The 17,895-nt window shown below is 40.1% G+C and overlaps 1 protein-coding gene across 2 annotated transcripts in view; it reads right to left on the minus strand.

The window, feature by feature from the left end:
• dab1b (DAB adaptor protein 1b) overlaps positions 1 to 17,895 on the minus strand; it is a 46,510-nt gene that overhangs the window by 12,377 nt on the left and 16,238 nt on the right. For both annotated transcript variants that reach the window (XM_088429213.1, XM_088429212.1), the window contains exons 2-4: positions 10,822 to 11,425; positions 3,188 to 3,327; positions 280 to 378 (exon numbers count right to left, since the gene is read on the minus strand). In XM_088429213.1, the coding sequence (XP_088285339.1) occupies positions 280 to 378; positions 3,188 to 3,327; positions 10,822 to 10,891 (309 nt within the window). In that variant the 5' untranslated portion in view covers positions 10,892 to 11,425. The remainder of the gene's footprint in view (positions 1 to 279; positions 379 to 3,187; positions 3,328 to 10,821; positions 11,426 to 17,895) is intronic.

Consider the following 17,895-nt stretch of genomic DNA (forward strand, 5'->3'; position numbering starts at 1 on the left):
TCATGAGCCAGTAGATTTTTTTTGCCGGTCCAGTGTGCCAATGAGAGTAATGATCAGAATAACCTTGTGAATGATCTCTCCCCAGTGTTGCAGGATGTTGTTTTATGCCAAGCTCACAAGATGGCCGACCTGGCAACCATTGTGTAGCCAAGTGTGCAAACATCTGCCCTCTGGATGTCCTACAGAAAAGCGTCCCGGTGCAGCATCTGGCAGAGACCTCCCGGTGCAGCTGGGATGAGTAAATACCCCTGCACCTAGCTCCGCTGACTTGATACTCACCCCTGATCTTTCACAGTAAATCTTGATCCCTCCAAAAGAGACCGTCAAGAAGATTCTCTGCTTGTGCTCCCCTTTGGAACGTGCCGTGGAAGCCATGCCCTGCAGGAGATAAAAGAAATAGACGGGAGATGATGAATGCACATGAGCTCTCTATGAGGGACGTTTTCATTGCTAGCTTTCCACTCAGGTGAGTGGGCGATGGAAGGGACATTGGAGGATAGGGTGACAGCGGTTACATAAAGTGTGAAAGGACAGCTTGTTCTTTCTGACGCCTTTTCTGAAGTATCTCTCACAGGAATTCACATCACCTTGTGCAGTGAGTTGTATTATAATTGCAGTCCTTTTTCCCTCATCTTTTTTATGAGGCTCTGCTGCACTTAAGTGTGACACACGTGAGTGCTAACTGACAAAAGTAAGTGATTTGCTGACAAAATGCAGCAACCAGTTCGCTTCAGCAATTCGCGCATAATGCTGACTGAACAACCGAGCCATCCTTTGAAGTCTGTTTTTTTCACCCTGGGGAACAGCTAGACTCTAATTAAAAAAAAAAAAAAATACCATTAACGTTTCCACTATGTTCCCTTTGACAAGACCAGCGTGCTTGATGTGTCTTTCATAGAACAAATGTTGCTGGAGAAGAAAAGGGAGAGAAGAAAAGACCTGCCTAATGTCTGACAAAATCACAGTGACGTTAACAAATGGTCAACCTCCTTTGTAATCTCCCTCCTTTTCTCCTCAAAACTTTAAAGCTCAGCTCATATTTGACATGCAGGTCAGTCTGAGTTCTTTCATCTGAGAGACACACAAGAGACACGCAGCATTTCTCAATGCAGTATTTGCCAATCCTACTCTCCCCAATTGTGTTTTGACAGTGTATTGGGCTCTTTTTGGTGATACTATGATGATTGAGTTCAGGATGACACGGAAGAGATTCTGATCCACTATATAGTGTTGAAGTTGAAGTTCAGATTTGCTTCTTGACTTTTAAAGGTCTCAGTCTCGTTTTGCAATCAAGGGCATTTTTTACTGAGTCTTGTCTCAGTCCCAGAAAGGTCGAACTCAGGACTATTATAATCTGGGCTGGGGCAAGGCATAGTTTACTGTTATTATTTATAACACAACAGCACACAACCAGCACACTGTCTGAAATATATTTCTGCTGTAATTTATTGTGAATAAAAGGCAGTCCATTTCCAAAAACTCATCTCTAGTGCAGTATATCTGTTTCCTCTTAGAAGCAGTGGGGAACAGCCCAAATAACAGCACAAGTAACTGACCAGTGGGAGAGTCGATAGTTGCTGTCAATCAGCCATCGCCCTCTCCATTTGGTGGATTAGGACTCATGGCAGTGAAGCACAGCTCAATAGCGATCCTGTCCCTTCCTTTATCCCCAGTCCAGATAATAGCAGTTCTGTATTGACTACTTCTGACCGTTTGTGCCTCACTGCTGGTGTCATATAGAGGTTAATGCTGGAATGTCAGATCTAGGGTCAGAGAAAATTGTTTTATTAGGCTTATCTAGCAAGGGTGAATATGGGATTGGAGAGGCTCTACCACTTCTAGTCACAGCCCACGCAGCATCAGACATCTTTTGGATCTTGGCCTTTGGGCTAAAAAATGTGGTCAGTCCGTTTTAGGCTTGACTTAGTCCAGAAATAGTCGTTGGAAACTAGGTTGTGTTTAGCCTGTCCAGTTTGGCCCACAGCTAGTCCAAAAATAGTTGTTGACAAAAAGAGTCTGTTTAGCTCGTCAAATGGAGTCCAAATATAATTATTGAAAACTTTGTTGTTAAACATTTTGCCCAGTGGTCCCAAACCATTTTTGACCAGTTTAGACACATTCAATTCTTTTCACATACCGGCAACCGCATTGGGGGTGAAAACGCTGGACTGACTGCAGTCACGCACATTTAGCCCATTAGTTTAATCCAAAAATAGTTTTTCATGATTGTTATGTTTAGCCTACTGTGGTCTGAATTTAATTAAAATGTAGTCCTCTAAAACTGGGGTATTTTTAGCCTAGCGAATGTCACAGTTTTGCAAAAAAAAAAAAAAAAAAATATATATATATATATATAGCTGTTGAAATTGGTGTTAAGCTTGTGCTGTTCAGATTTTGTCTAAAATTTGTTGAAAATTGATTTGTGGTTAATGAGGTCTAATTTACTGTTCTTCAAAAATGTGTTTGTGATTTATCTGATTTAGGGAGGAATCAGTGTTTCTCATTTCTACTAATAATGTATTCATTTTTTTAATTTGCGAGAATGAAAGCGTTAATACCGAAACTAATCAGGATAATTTTGTGTTCAACAAAACGGATCCCACTTCATATATGCCTGCTTGCCAGCGTCTTGCACTCTAGAGGAAACGCTTGCAGCTGGACAGTAAAGCAGTTAAGTCCACTGACTTTGAATATAGGGGATCGCCATTCAGGGTATATATTACAGTAACATCCAGTTGATTCCTTCAGCATCTTTTTAACGACTTAAAAATCACATATGTTCAGTTTTCACTTTTCAACCAGATTCAGATGTTTGTTGGTTGTGCACAAGTGATATGTTTTCAGTTTGTTTTCAACCAATTCTTGCTGGGGGGTCATGGATTGTTATCTGGTCTGTCAGATACAATATGCAGGAACTTTTCAGGGGAAGAATGACGTCAAACAGTCAGTTTGACAAAGATGAAATGTACTCTGCCAAAGCATTATACAGCCCAAAAAGGGTTACTTTTTATATGTTCTTTCCATTTCTGTTCCGTAGAGTGTTAAAGTGAAACGTAAACTGCAAGTGAGAAGGCAGTGCCTGTTACTCATTTAATAGACAGTTCAGACATGCTCACACATCTCTTTTCCAAATCTGAGTGAGCCGGGAAGAGTTCAATCACATACACACAGAGACTGAAGTCTGCACCTTGAGCTTCATCATTGAGTCCTGGCACAGCTTGTCCCCGCGTGCTGCTGTCACCTCATCAATCCCAATCAGCTTGGCCTTGTAGCGAACGCCATCTCCACGGAAACGCTTAATAAGCCCTGCCTCGGTGCGGTCCTGACCTGCGGCGAGAAGACAAAGAGGGAAGGAGAGGACAGGGTGCATGAGTCGGCCGCTCCGGCATAAATATTTATAGCACAGGAAATGCAGAGTGAATCATAAATTAGTGGCGAGTGAGGAAATAATGAAGCAAAAAATTGGTTTACTGTCTTCACCCTAAGCTCCCAAAGGTGCCTTATGAAGTTTGAAACAACTTTTCCTGACCAGAGATTCCTTCGGTAAAGGCAGAGTTCAGAGATGGGCTGGTTTACAAGTGTGTCTACATTTTTCTGTCCCTCCCTCCCTCCGTGCTGATGATGACTGACACATGACAGTGACACCGATTCTCATTTTTACTGAGCTGTTTGCTGATTTATCAATGTAATTACATGAACCCTACAACCCATGTGTGTTTATCAGTGTCAAAAACATTTCCACATAACCTGTGCCAGGTTCGTCACACTGGTGACCCCCTCCTTATGCACACAGAGATTTTTCAAGGGTTTGAGCAACCTTGGAGAATTGAACAGGTTTCAAGGCCCTTCTCTCCCTCTATTCTAGGTCACGAGCACTTCACTTATGAGAGAGGGAAAGTGCCTTGTTTAAGATGCATCAAAAGTTTAAACGCCCACTCCAAATAAGAATCAATACATGGTAATGAGACTTTTTTTTCTCAATCTCTGCATTTTCATTCTTTCATTGAAGAAGATATTATTTCTTAATTAAAAATTGGAATTTATCTGTGTTATTCAAATACATGCAAAGTCTTAGGTCTAATGCAAGCGCTTGTCTTGGCTATGCACACTCTCTCATTAATTCATGAGGGCACAATCCTCCAAACGTTGGGGGAGGGCTAGATGATGCTAAAGTCATTAAAGTCTCTAAGCAAGTGAATGTCAAATCTCGGCCTAATTTGACTTGTTTCTCTGCCAAAGGATGATGAGTCCTAAATACCGCCACAATGTACCGAACAGTGAACGCAGCTTGTCACGCACACATGAAAAAGGTAGAGAAATTTCAATACAAATCATATATTTGCAGTACATGCAGCTCATGCTCTTGCTTTAATCCTTCAGGAAAGCATGCAAATGAAACAGAATACTCTCCGCTGTTCCTCATTCAAACAATCCTTTGTACGAGGGCTCCACAGTCTATTCATACAGTATTAAGCATCCCATCCCAATTTTACTGACTCATACTGTAATGTGTTGTAAAATGCATGCTGCTCCAGTTGCATTTTAAATACCATCAGTCCGATTCAGAACAGCTCCCTCCGATGAGCTTTAACCAGATGTTCTGTGCCATTTGTTTCTTTACATTCAATGTGCCATTTCCTCTAATAACACTTCAGGAGAGATTTAGGGCTTTATGCGGAGATCCTCTAAAAAAAATAGGCCTTGCATACTGAATGAGAGTCTTGACACAGCGGCATAACTCGTGTGCAACGTGCTCTGGGTGCAGATCAAGACAAGCGAGGGTGCTGTATTTGAAGACTAAGGGGCTGTGAGGCATGCTGTTTCATGTTGTCACATACTGCGAGAAAGAAGGATGTATGTATGTGTGTGTGTTAGGTGTGGTGACACATATTGCTCTGGCTTTATTTATTTTTTTGGGGGATTTCCAATTACCCAAGGTTGAATGGTCCTCACAACATTTCTGGCCCATGAGCCTGATTCTCATAATGTGCCTGACAGAGGCTTGCCTCGAGTATTGTCTACTGTTGGTCTGCATCTAAGTGTATCCTAACACGGCACTGCACGCCTGGCATGGGAAGTCCTGGTGGTCTGAAAGAGGTTAGAGCACAACAGAGACCTGTGCCACAACTGCTGCCCTTTCCAACAATGGTTAAAAACGCTGTGAAACAGTTGGATAGCTAGAAAAAAAAAAAGCCAGCCGGCCAGTAAAAGCTCTCACCAAATGCTACAATAGCCAAACTGGCTGTGGAATAGGACCACAGAGAGAAGAATTACAGTTAGGCATGCTCCTCCATACTGTTTGGGGGCTTTTCTCATCACCGCTTTTACCACACTAGAATGGGGACAGCGAAGGGACAGATGGCAGCAGATGGAGTGTCAGAAGTGTCCCTCCAGATATAAGTTCTTGGCATCGGCAAACTTTTTGTTGGGGAAATGGGCTTCGAGGAAGCTTAACCTTTGACACCCTGTGAGCATGTACCGGTGTCTGCTTGTCTCCTTGTGTGAAAATAAAACTGCCCTTCTAGCTATTCATAATTGCCACGGCAAAGCCTCCTGTGTTATCTTAACGCTACATTCAATGCGAGTTAATCTCTGCAGGGGACTTAAATGACAACAGTCATTATGTGTCCTCTCTGACCTCATATCATTTAAGCAGCAGTAAAGATGTCTAATGGATGATGATTGAGGAAGGCAAATCTGTCCCTGCCATCTGCCTCCCCCATGCAAACAAAATAACTTTCATAAGCCTCAGCAAACAGACACACTTTTACAGGCAGCGGGCTCCTCTAGCGAAAATTAACGGAGAGTTAAATATGATAGATTGTACACACTTACCGAGTTAATGATGGGTATTGTGTACATTATCAAAACAGCAAATATTACGATGAATTGATGCAAAGTTTTTCCGCGCTGTTATTCTAAAAATCACTGTAAATGGAAAATAGTTGGATGTAAAGACAGACAATTTTTTTTTTTTTTTTCTGATACGATAGATCACCTTCAGTTTGCCTGTGTGTCTTTTTTACACTTCAACACATCCTCTCCCTCCCTCCCTCCCAGCCTCCCTCAACGCTCCTGCTCGGGCTTGCCAATGACATATGTCTTGGGCGATCTGATCCCAATTGGACAGATTACTGTACATTGAGAAAGCAGCCGTTGCTATGGAGAGAGTGAAAAGCAGGGATCACGGGCCTTTTTGAAAGTGGAAGGTACTTTTTGGTACTGACTTATCCAAAGGGCAATAGTTTATGTGAAGATTATGTTAATGATTTCTCACAATAATTAAGGAACAGCTATAGTAAATATGTAAATCAAGTGAAATATGTATAATTGTTTGCAACATTCAGAGAAAAACACATTGTTCTATCACTTGTGAGCTATTTGTAGAACAGGCCTGCGGCCTATTCATTTGATCCTCGCGGGCTACCGTTGGTGACCCTGGCGTAAAGCATTTCTGTTTGCAGATAGAGAGGTGCATTATCTTATTGATGCAAATATATGGCAGTCAGGTTTGAGCTTTACGTTATTTTGACCATGTAGAGCAGTAACTTCTCAAATAATATTTTGCACCCTGTTTGCTTTTATTCTGAAAGCCCGGATGACAACTTGACATTATGTTACTTAAATTCATATTCATGAAAAAAAAATGACGATTGACAGACATTAGTTTGTGACAACTTGACATTGCGTTACTTAAATTCAAATTCATGAAAAAAAAAACGACAATTGACAGACATTAGTTTGGGTATTAACAGATAATGAATCTGGACTAACCAAAAATAATATTAGTTTTAACTCAGTATTTTAACTTTACTCAAACAATTTAATTCTCAATGCCACTTGTGCACCTGTCAAAATTTTGGCCTACTTTTGAGCACATTGGTCCTACTGTCCCATGTTCCTAAACAACCTGATTGGTCAGAATTTGACCGCTCTATTAATTTATTTACCCAATATCACCTATCTAGATTGGTAGTTTGTTTTTAACCAATGCAATTTTAATAACCGTTGTATAATCTGGTTTCTCCCACCTACTGCATGAAGATGACTGGGATAGGCACCAGCAAGCCGGTGACCCTAGTGAGGGGAAGCAGCAATAGAAAATGGATGAATCAATGGCCATTTCCTTCTTCTGTAATTGGGCCAATATACTAGATTAGGCAGTATCAGCACCTTGCGGCAGAAAATTACGATACGTTTTAGTATTAAGGTACCTAATCTTAGATGTTTATGTATCTTTTCAGTACAAGCCAAGTATCCTTAAGCATATTACTTTAGAGTTGATATATCATATTCATAAAGTAAAATTAAAGTATACTGTCCATATTTAGTACAAAAAATAAAATGGATACGCATTGCACTCTTGGGTCAACTTTTTGTGAAGAGGATGGAGGGGTCTTCAAACGTGGCCCTCAACTGTGAACGTCCTGGATGTTTCTTATGTCACCCTGCTGCAACACAGCTGATTCAAATGATGAGACACAGTACAGTCTGCAGAAGCTAGATAATAATCCCGTTTATTTGAAGCAAGTGCCTTGCAGCAGGAAAACATACTAAACACACCGTACACCAGCCCTTCAGGACCTGGACTGAAGACCCTTGGTAGAGAGTCTCCTTTTTCTATATGATTTTTTTTTTCCATCTGTTAGGTATAGAGCTAAAGTGACTTGTCAAATAGCTTTATGTATAACTGAATCTTATCAAACGTCTGTAGGAGAAGATGAAATAGGCAATCTGGACAAGGCTCCCTTCAGATTAGAGACAGCTGGAGATGTTTGCTAAAGCTGGCCAAAACCTGACCACTGGTGCCAGTTACTAAAGTTGTTTGATTGATGTGATCAAATGAAATGTTGTGCAATCAAAAATCATGTATTAAGGGTGCTGCCATGTTTGTTTTTATAGCATACATAACTGTTTTTAGTATTAATTGAGTGACCATTTTGTGTTTTTCTTTCTTCAACCCCATTTCACTAACAATTTTGTCCACTGATGGAAAAACCTTTGATTCACAGCAATTGAGGGCTAAGTATTAAATTATTTGCCCAAAAGTTATGTAAAACATATTAAGTTGGCTGAAAGTAAAATGAACGTAGACTTATTAAGAAAATTGCCTGTTGTTTTAGCAATGTTGTCGGGAGAAAGGTCAAAGTAAAATGAAAGTAGACTTATTAAGAAAATTGCTTGTTGCTTTAGCAACGTTGTCTGGGGAAAGTTCGTTAATGTATTCAAGCTAAATGTCATACAGTTAGTTTAACAGATGCTACAATTGTTACTAAACAGAATTTCAATGGTCAATGGCACATGAATGAACATAAGATTAAACGGCAGAATAGCCTAAATATATTTTTTAAATTACAATCTGATGATAGCCATGCCTATGGTTGTTAATTAATTTGTGTCTAATGTTCACATGAGCAGAAATGTTTCTCAAAACAAGGGAGTTGAGCAATCTATTTGTGTGACACTTTTGGAGTTGCATGGCTGACTAGCGGACAGTAACAATTAACCTAATTTCATTAATTCCCTTCTGCTAATGAGGAAGAAGACATAAATAAACTACATGCATTGAACTGAGTGGACATGCCCCAAATGCATGAGGCTTTTCTTCATGCAGCACAGTGTTACTCTGAATATTATATTTAAGAGTGAACGGTTATACAAACACAGCTCTATGGTAAGGTAAATACAGTTTGTGTACATTAAAATGTTTGCCATGCCAGATCATATCAATCTTTCTCATTTTACATTCCATCACAAACATCGAATGCATTCTTTAGTATGTGCAGATACAATGCTTGTTCGCTGCGACCGTTTTTTTTAAATGCTGGACAAGGGCAAGGAAACGTGACTCATATGCTCTAAAATCACTCATCGCTCCAACTATACGTTTTGTCTAAGTATGTGTCATCATCCTTGATAGCGTCCTTCACCTGCGCCAGCATGCGCACGTCTGCCGCGAGCAGTGCATCCATTTATGTTGCTCCATTTCCATTTATATGGATCTCAATAGCATCTTAGTGAATTGAAACAGCGCTCCCTGCAGCACATGTGATTAACATGCTAGAGTCAGGGGCAGAGAGACCCCTATGATGAGCCGCATGGCTATGTGTATAATAGCCCGTCTTCCCGTGCGCGTTCCCCCCTCCACTTAGCTCAAATCGATGAGCCTTTCTCCAGCCTAGCCATTTAACTAAGCAGGCCAACAGAGCCAGTAAAAGAGCCACTGAGGACTCGGCCCCCCGGCCTTGTTAGAGTTAGGATGCACAAGCTGGATTTACTGAACTGACTGGAGTGGTTTTTATTCACGGATGGAAAAATGAGTAAAAATGAGAGCGGCTAAAGTCAAGTGAGTGAGGCAAATGAGAAAGACTCCTCTTGTTGCTCACTTCCCCGTCCTCCTGAATCACACGCTTTTCACTGTTCTATTTCCTCTTCCCTTCAGTCAGTTCATTCTCATTTCAATCTCAGAGTGAACTGTTCGAAGAATGCCTCGTCCTATTACATCACGTATGCTGTTCATCAAAGCGACAGGATGTGAATTACCCTGTCCGTGACACCTAAATCATGCCGCTACCCGAAGCCCGGGGCTACACGGAATAGCTGTTACTACATCTGGATCCCTGGGATGAGACGGAGAGCCTCTCGGCGAGCTTGGCTGAGTGAAGCTCCTTGCCGTGTAGTCCAAAATTATTTAGCACTCTTCAAACATTGCTTTTAGATTTCACTGTCTGCCGAAGAGGAGAAAGTTAAAACTGTCAGGATCACTGCTCGTCGAGACTGAATTTTTACATCTTGGTGGATTAGACATTTGTATTCACTATAAAACTTCAAGGTGCAATAACTCCATCACAAGACACTATTTGATCTACTATTATACGCTGTTCAGGTGTGACACTTTCCACCCCTACCAAAGACGTTACTTTTCAAACAATTTTTTGATACATCAACTGAGGTCTTATCTTGCAAGGATGTTTCTACTACATTTTGTAACAACTCGCACTGCCTACTGTCATTTGTAATAGATTTGAAATAACTATCATCAGGTGGACTTTCCATGCATTTGCAAAAGCAAAAATCCAGGTTTCCTATGAATCCGATTGTAATTTAGCAAATGCCTGCCCAGATAAAAAGGTACGTATCAGATCATCTTTTATTGAGGAGATACATCTGGGAAGCATATGGCACATTTACCGTACTGACACATTGTGAAAGAAATCATACATTAATTTGTTATCATTATGTATACATTTTCTGTATTACAATCCATCTATCCAGTCCTTGTCCTTCTCATCCCATTCCTTACATAGGGCTGTTGACGCACATGAGTGTGAATGGGAACTTTGCCCCAACTGTTGGATTAGATCAACAGCGCCTGACTATCTGCAGTTGGGCTTTTTGTTATGCCTTGGATTGTGTAATGCTTTGCTGACTAAAAATGCAAGCAGGTGTGGATGAGCTCTGACAGCTCTGAAGCGAATGTGAACACGAGACTGGAACTTACTTGTCCCTTGCTAGCAAGAAGAGTCATTCTTGGCTGGTCTGAGTTTGCTATTTTACAGTCTAGTTTGGGCTTGTCTTAATCTTCTATATGGATTTCTCCGGCACACGTTCAGAGGAAAACAAACGGCATTGCACGATACCCTCTCGAGATGAACTGAATCATATTGAATCAAATCGTTTCATTTTCAAATTGAACCATCTTTGAGATTGAACTCCACACATCAAAATTGGATTTTGTCACCCCATATGTCAAAAATATTCCCTTTTAATTGTTTCAATGTGTTATCAGTGCGTTCTGGTTTAGTAACGAGTAAGATTTACCTTTGATCCTCCTCGACTCCTTTCTCTGGATGGTTTTGACACCCGGCTGGAGCTCGGCCTCTGCTGACATCCTCCACTGCTGAGTCCCTCGTCCGACTCACAGCAAGTCCACCATGGGTTCGCGGTCACGCTAATTAATTCAACGCCAACTCCCAGAGCTGAATTCCTTTTCTTCCGTCAATCTTACGTGCACTTCACAGTTGGAAAAATCAATTTCATATTCATGCTGTGATGCCTGGTACTCCTCTGCAAATGAAGATCCAGCATTGATAAATAGCCCTGTTCACTTGGCCATGATGTGTGTGCATTAGCAAACAACACATGAAGAGCTTGATGAGCTTGGTGATCCTCTCGAGAAAAGCTTCAGATCTGATTCGACATCCTCTGGAGTAAGCCTCCTTGAAGGTCAAGTATCACATGGTCGACTGTTGCTCTTTTCTGAATGTTCACCTATTGCTCAGGAATAATTCCCCCCAAGGGAGGCGGCGGCGGCATTGATTGAATCAAAGATTGTTCTTCACAGTAGGTCAGGAGTGGCTATTATTCCCTCAGAGAGAACATCAGATGTGATCCGACAGCCTCTCACAGTCACTGGCTCTGAACCCTGCAAGGAGATGAAGGAGGAGACAATGTGAACGTCGGAGTGGAGGTGGTTCAAAATTCAACTGCCACCTGCCACTCGATTCTTGATGATGAGATTAATTTAACATGACACATGACGAGCAACCATTTAACAAATCAACAAAGATGTTATTAACTCTACTGGATCATCAATCCTTAATGAAAGATTTGCAAGTGCATGTTGCTCAGGAAAGCGATGGTGAAACATTTTTACGTGCTTCTTGTAAGTAAGTGAGTAAATACTGAACATTATAGCATGACTGGTGCTTCTGTGCAGGCCAAGACTTATTTATTTCTTTAAAAGATCAGGCCTACAGCACACGAGGAAAGGAAATATCAGAGAATCTGGCAAGGCCGTCTTAAAATCGGAGTCCCTACGTTTCGCTTTAATGCCCTTGAATCATCCACTGCTAACAATGGCGCAAAGCCAAACTGCCACTACAGCTGTCACTACTTCTGTTGGCATGGTGACGACGTCTTTGTTGGAGAGCAGGTTCTTCAGCATAACCAGGCCCAAAGAGTCCTGATATTCATTCTGTAGTATAGTTTATTACCGTGAGAAAAAGCTTCTTATTTTGAAATGAAGGGGTTTACTGACATTGCAGTGTCTTGAAATGAATCTACTGTAAATATTCATCGTCTCACAACAGGCTCTTGAAACATGGGATATTTAAGCCTTCAACATGTGCATCAAAATCAGGTGTGAAATCCTGAGTAGTACACAATTTCAGGCTGTCATAAATTGGTGGTAAATTGTCATTTAAGTGGTTCTCAGTTTTACCTCCTTGAGACAAAAGTAGCAACCAAGGTTACTTTTAATAAATTGAATGAGCGCTAATTGGTCTGTTCGGGCACACAGGTCAATTGTTTGACACTCCTTGTTTAGTCTTGAATTAACCCAGCATGTTTTTGGATTAATGAACTAAACTGGATGGAACTTGTGGAACGGAGCTGAGATTCAAACTTCAGAAACTGTGAGGTTGACATGCCACAATTCGACACAGTTATGTGGAACTCAAATTTTTCCTTTTCAAAATCTTGAATGCAAAGCAAAAGCATCAACCTAGTACTACAGTGAGCAGAATAAGAATTACATTGTGTAGTATTACTATATTTACTAGATAAAGTGATGCGTCGGCATCACTAACAAAAATAATCATTTGGATTTCACATTTGTGCGTTTTGAACATCATTTGTAGACATCATTTTCACATTTTAAAGTTCACACTCATACATTACATTTAACCTGTATTTTTGAAGCATTTTCTTTTAGAGAGAACATATTTTTCAGCCATAACACTTTTACAAACAGGTCTTGGTTTAGGCTGATGTCAGTTGTTTACATGACAAAAAGGAAACGGAGACCAAAGAAGGACCCTGGATGGCCTATCCATCTTTCAATGCGGCCTGAAGCCGAAGACGATGATAACTACAATTTGGACATTTGAAGAGGAGATCATACAGGACCAAGAAAAAGTCAACATCATTTTTGTCTCATCTACTTGGCTGCTTGAGGAAGTTCCTGGTGTTCTTTTAGAAGACAAAGTGGCCCAGGATTCTGACCTTTGTACACTTGTTAAACTCCGCATATAAAGACAGTCTAAGTTGGTATTTCTTGTAACAGTTTTGTTGGCGATCCGTCTTAGGTAAACATATAATTTCTCTTTAATTTGGGCCAGGTCTCTGATAATGGGTGAGAAAATGCACGACTTCTAACCGCAGTAACTATTAAATTCGATAGTGTTCGTTCAAAGTTGCAATGTCAGGCGTTAGTCTGTCGAACGTTTGGTGAATGTTTGTAAACCTTTGTAACCTTGGACGACAAGATCGAAACAGCCGCTGCTTTCAATTACATTTGTTTCTCAGTAGCGTAGGGGCTTAGTAGCCATGTCTTTTCATTATTTGCAGTTAAATGGTAAATCTAACCACGGCACTATATAACAAGCGATCACAAATTCACAACCAGGCTCTTAAACTGGAAATCAGTTGTGCAGCTTTTGTATGTTCTTGCAAAAGGCCAACCATCAAATAAACAACATTTAAAAAAAAAAGACAAAACAGAACATAAAACCTAGTCCTATCCTCTACCGCCCTTAAAAACAAAAAAGAGCCCTTTCTCCCCAATAAATACTGCACTCAGTTTTTGATATTTCAAAACCAGAACCCAAGTAAATTGAATCCACTTTTATAGCTGCCATTTGGCTCAGTTTTGACGCAGATATGAATTCAATTCCACTGGGCATGCTTATTTATTTGACACGTTAAGCCAATCATGAAAGGCACACATTAGGAACTCAACACTTCCTGAAAGTCTGCATCTATTGAAAATGTTACTCTGGTATAAGAAACGGGCACAGAGCCCTGATGTGCACGTGATGTTTGTTTGCCCCTCTCCCCATTACTCAGTGAACATATGCATAGCTTCGCGTATACGGAGGCACAAATGGAGACACACCAGCGCCTTTTTATCTTCTTGTCTTCTCTTTTCATTTCCTTGAACAGCTCATTGCAGTTGCCTCATCAGCACCAGTATTCCTCATGCATCTCGACCATGTGCCTCCCCCCATGCGTACTCAGAATAGACAGCTAATGTTAGTCGGGTGGAGGCAAACGGGTCGGTCTTGAAATGACTCTTAGATTAGGTTGTTGAGTGATGGGAGAAGTATTTTCTTGTCACACAAAACCTTATCAGAAAACAGTTTCCATTACCAATGGAAAAGGCACGCCTCATTGTATTTGATGAAAGAGATTTAATGTGATGTACAGCTGCTTTTTTTAAAAACCAATGCTATCTAGGTCACCCACACTCCACCATGTTCTCTGTGTTTTAACAGCTCCCACTGCCTTGTATGATTTGGGTCAGAGTTAACGAGCATCGCTCGTTCCTCCAGCTACTCCCGACTGTTACAGGATGTCAAAAGCCCTCGACAAAAGGCATCTCTTATTTATATTTTTGCTCATTTTAGTGCCATTGCTCTCGTGACTGAAGGGGTAAAAAAAAAAAATGATGGAAGTCAATTTCAGGTTTGCTAGCATTTCAATATTTGCCTCCATCAACCTATCGCTGTCTTTATCGGTCTATGTGCATTTCGCAAACCATCTCTTGGAGATGTTTATTTCCTGCCTGTGTCAGAATCTATACACCGTAACGTGACTGTTGAATGGAAACAGGCCTGTTGTGAGGAAGACCGGGGCCAACCTTATTCTTAACATTAGACAGTCATCAGTCATGCACTTCATGATTTGGGGACGAATTTGTGTACCTCCACTGGGCCAAACAGACTTATACATAGTGTTTACGTATTGACTATCAAGAGTACAAGATTACTGCATTCCTCAATTAGCTTAGTGTCATCAAGTGTCTATTCGCAGTCCTTTTCAGAAATTTTACAGCATTTTAACATATTCTAGACCCATGGCATATTAAGTTAAATATTAATAAATACACAGGCAAATGAAATAATAGATTCTGTCTTTTCACAAGAAAAGAAAACTTAAAAATATATAATAACCAATTTTTTCGGACTCTAAGCCACAACTTTTTCCTCATGTTTTGAGCCCTGATGCTTATAGTCCAATGCGGCTTATCCGTGATTTGTTTTTGTTTTGCTAGCCACCAGATGTGATGCCACCAACAAGCAAATGTGTGTATCTTTTTGAGGTGTCAATTTATGGAACAACTATCAAATGGAAGTGCGGCTTATCCATAACAATCAATTTTTTGCTCATATTTTGCTGCTGCGGCTTATATATCAGTGCGCCTTATAGTCCAGAAAATGTGGAAGTTTCCATTCTTTTTTTTTTATCAGGCATAGAACAATGGCAATGGCAGTGCGTAAGTTAACAACATTTGTTATTCCATCTACGAGTCGTTGCGGTGTTGTAAAATTGTTCAGAAACTTGATATTTACATAGGAATAGCATAAGGCCCACCCCAATGAAAAACATCATTGACAAGTGTACTCATCAGTAGTAGTAGACTACTGCTCATTGAGATGCTGTCATGGGGGATTAAATGGTGCCGTTGCTGGCGAGAGTACCTTCTGTATATAAAGGTCTTTTATATCATATTTAACCGAAATGCAACTCCAGGTAGATAGATTGAAGAAGAGATTTCTGGATATTGTGACAGAAGACTTGCAGATAGCTGGAATTAGAATAGAATAAGCGGAAGACGAGGATGAGATAGAGGAGGAGGATTAGCTGTGATGACCCCTAAATTGGGTTAAGATGAAAGAACTAACAAAGAAAATCCTTTTAATAGACTGCACCATCTCCTAGTGAGATTTTATACTCAGCCTCTGTGAATTTTGTCACCAATAAGAAGCAAAGGATGAACTTTTTACCTCTACATATGGTCAATTCCGCTTCCATCCGCCACAGTGCAAGGCACCGTCTGTGCTCTACCACTTGAATTGTGTGGAAGGGTGAGCCCCCGCCCGAGTGACGGCCATTATGACTTCCAGGCCAAGGATTAGTATAGCCAAGGGCCGATGAAACATTTGTTCAACAGAGCGACCTTGGCACCTTGCGCCGGTCATTTTTGTTTAAAAACGCCCCCCAGCCTACGGAGCAGGACATGACTGTCACAACCAAGCTGAGTAGCTCTCCCCATTGTGTAACTTTATGTCACCTATGATGTCAAAGGCCCACTCTCGAGTGTTATATCCAGGCCAAATGTGTGTGATTTTTTTTTTTTTCCTCTGTCGAAATTAGTCCTTATCATTGCCTTACAATCAACAATCAGGTGGTCTCCTGTGGCCTTTACAAGCTTCTATGAGGCCTTGATTAAAAATTGAGGTTAATTTTCTTTGTTGGGCTAATTAGATTTCTGACAAAGAGTGGAGGACTGGCACAAGGGTCTTTACGTAAATGTGCAGTTCATTAACATGCGTGACCATCTGATTCAAAGGGTTAATCGGGTTTCATGCAAGCAAAATGATTTTGACAGCTTCACAAATGGGAGAAACTAAAAGTTTTTTTTTTTTTTAAATAACAGGACAGACTTTACAGGCTGATTCACTGATTTACAGATATACTGTTGGAAATGTTTTACTTCTAATTTCCTGGTTTGACAAAATGTCAAAATGTCATATGTTGCAAAGATGCAATGGTGGTTGTGTTTTAAGCAAAGTTTAAGCAATGTGTGATAAAGGATAAACAATCTACAAAATGATTGCAGTCTTTATCACACTGTAATGTCAATTTATCATTTTTTTGGACTATGCTCAACTTCGATTTTTAAAAAGTAAGGTACGTATTTTCCTTAAAAAGAACCTGTACATTTTAAAACATTTGATGATTTTGGTGACGTTTAATGATAGTAACAGATAGAGTTTTTCGGGCTAGCGCAGTTTACTTTATTTGCTGGAAGATGAAATTTGGATAATTTGGACATCAATTAGCGTCGCAGAATGTTACATGTTCAACCTGAAACATCGATATCATGAACATGTAGGAACTTCAGAATTTTTAGACTTGCACATTTTCCTGGAATTTAGCTATATGGTAAATATAAAATATATGTCAAGTACTATACGTATATACTTATAAACATACAATACATATAAATTAGCTTTCAATTAGCTTTGTTAGCCACTCCTATTTTGTCCAGGTGCTCCTCGTAGTCTTGTCACTTCGCTTCCACAATATTTTGTTCCCTGTTTTCTGTCTGTCCTTGTTGGTTTATTGCGTTTGCTGCTTCTGTTAGTGTTACTCATGTATTATTTTATTTGCTGATTAATTTATGCCCATCTGAGGTTTGTTACCTTGAATCTCACTTTTGGGCTTTGATTCCTACCAGTGCATTGTTTGCTGTTTGGTTCTTTTAAAATAGATTGAATTCCTGAGAGTACTCCTTCCTTGCCTTGACAGTATTGGTAACATCATTATTGTTTTAGATTAGTACACTTAAACTTTGAATAGAAGTAGCGAAATGAAGCTTCGCAATGCAGTGAAGCTATCCAACCAATTTGATGCACAAACCTCAAAGCTTCATTTGCTTTATATCGCCATCAAATGGTCAGGAAGACCAATTTGTAAGTTACAAGATGGTAAAAAATAAATAAATAGTAGTTTCACGTTTATAGAATTCGTGATATATGTTGAAGGAAGGATGATAAATTGAAGGGAAGTGACAATGTTTGATATTGTTATATGTCATGAACCATAATTTGTCATAACTTATATTCATGTATTTCTAATGTTTGTAGTTAAATTGGTACTTTTGTATAACCCCTCTACGGAATGGAAGATATAAGATAGTACAGTAGGCTAAAGTGTGGATGGCAGAAGTAAGAAATTTTAAGTTCAATGTTTATGAGTATAAATACGACCTACTTATGAGTTTATAATTCTCAAAACTGTGACACACAATACTGGCAGAGCATGCCGTTCTGCAGCAAGCAAAATTACTGATACACAGTTGCCACTGTAGTACACAACTACTTCTCC

Source organism: Hippichthys cyanospilos, chromosome 12 (genome assembly GCF_059441005.1).
Source record: "Hippichthys cyanospilos isolate Australia breed blue-spotted pipefish chromosome 12, RoL_Hcya_1.0, whole genome shotgun sequence".
Taxonomy (NCBI): domain Eukaryota; kingdom Metazoa; phylum Chordata; class Actinopteri; order Syngnathiformes; family Syngnathidae; genus Hippichthys; species Hippichthys cyanospilos.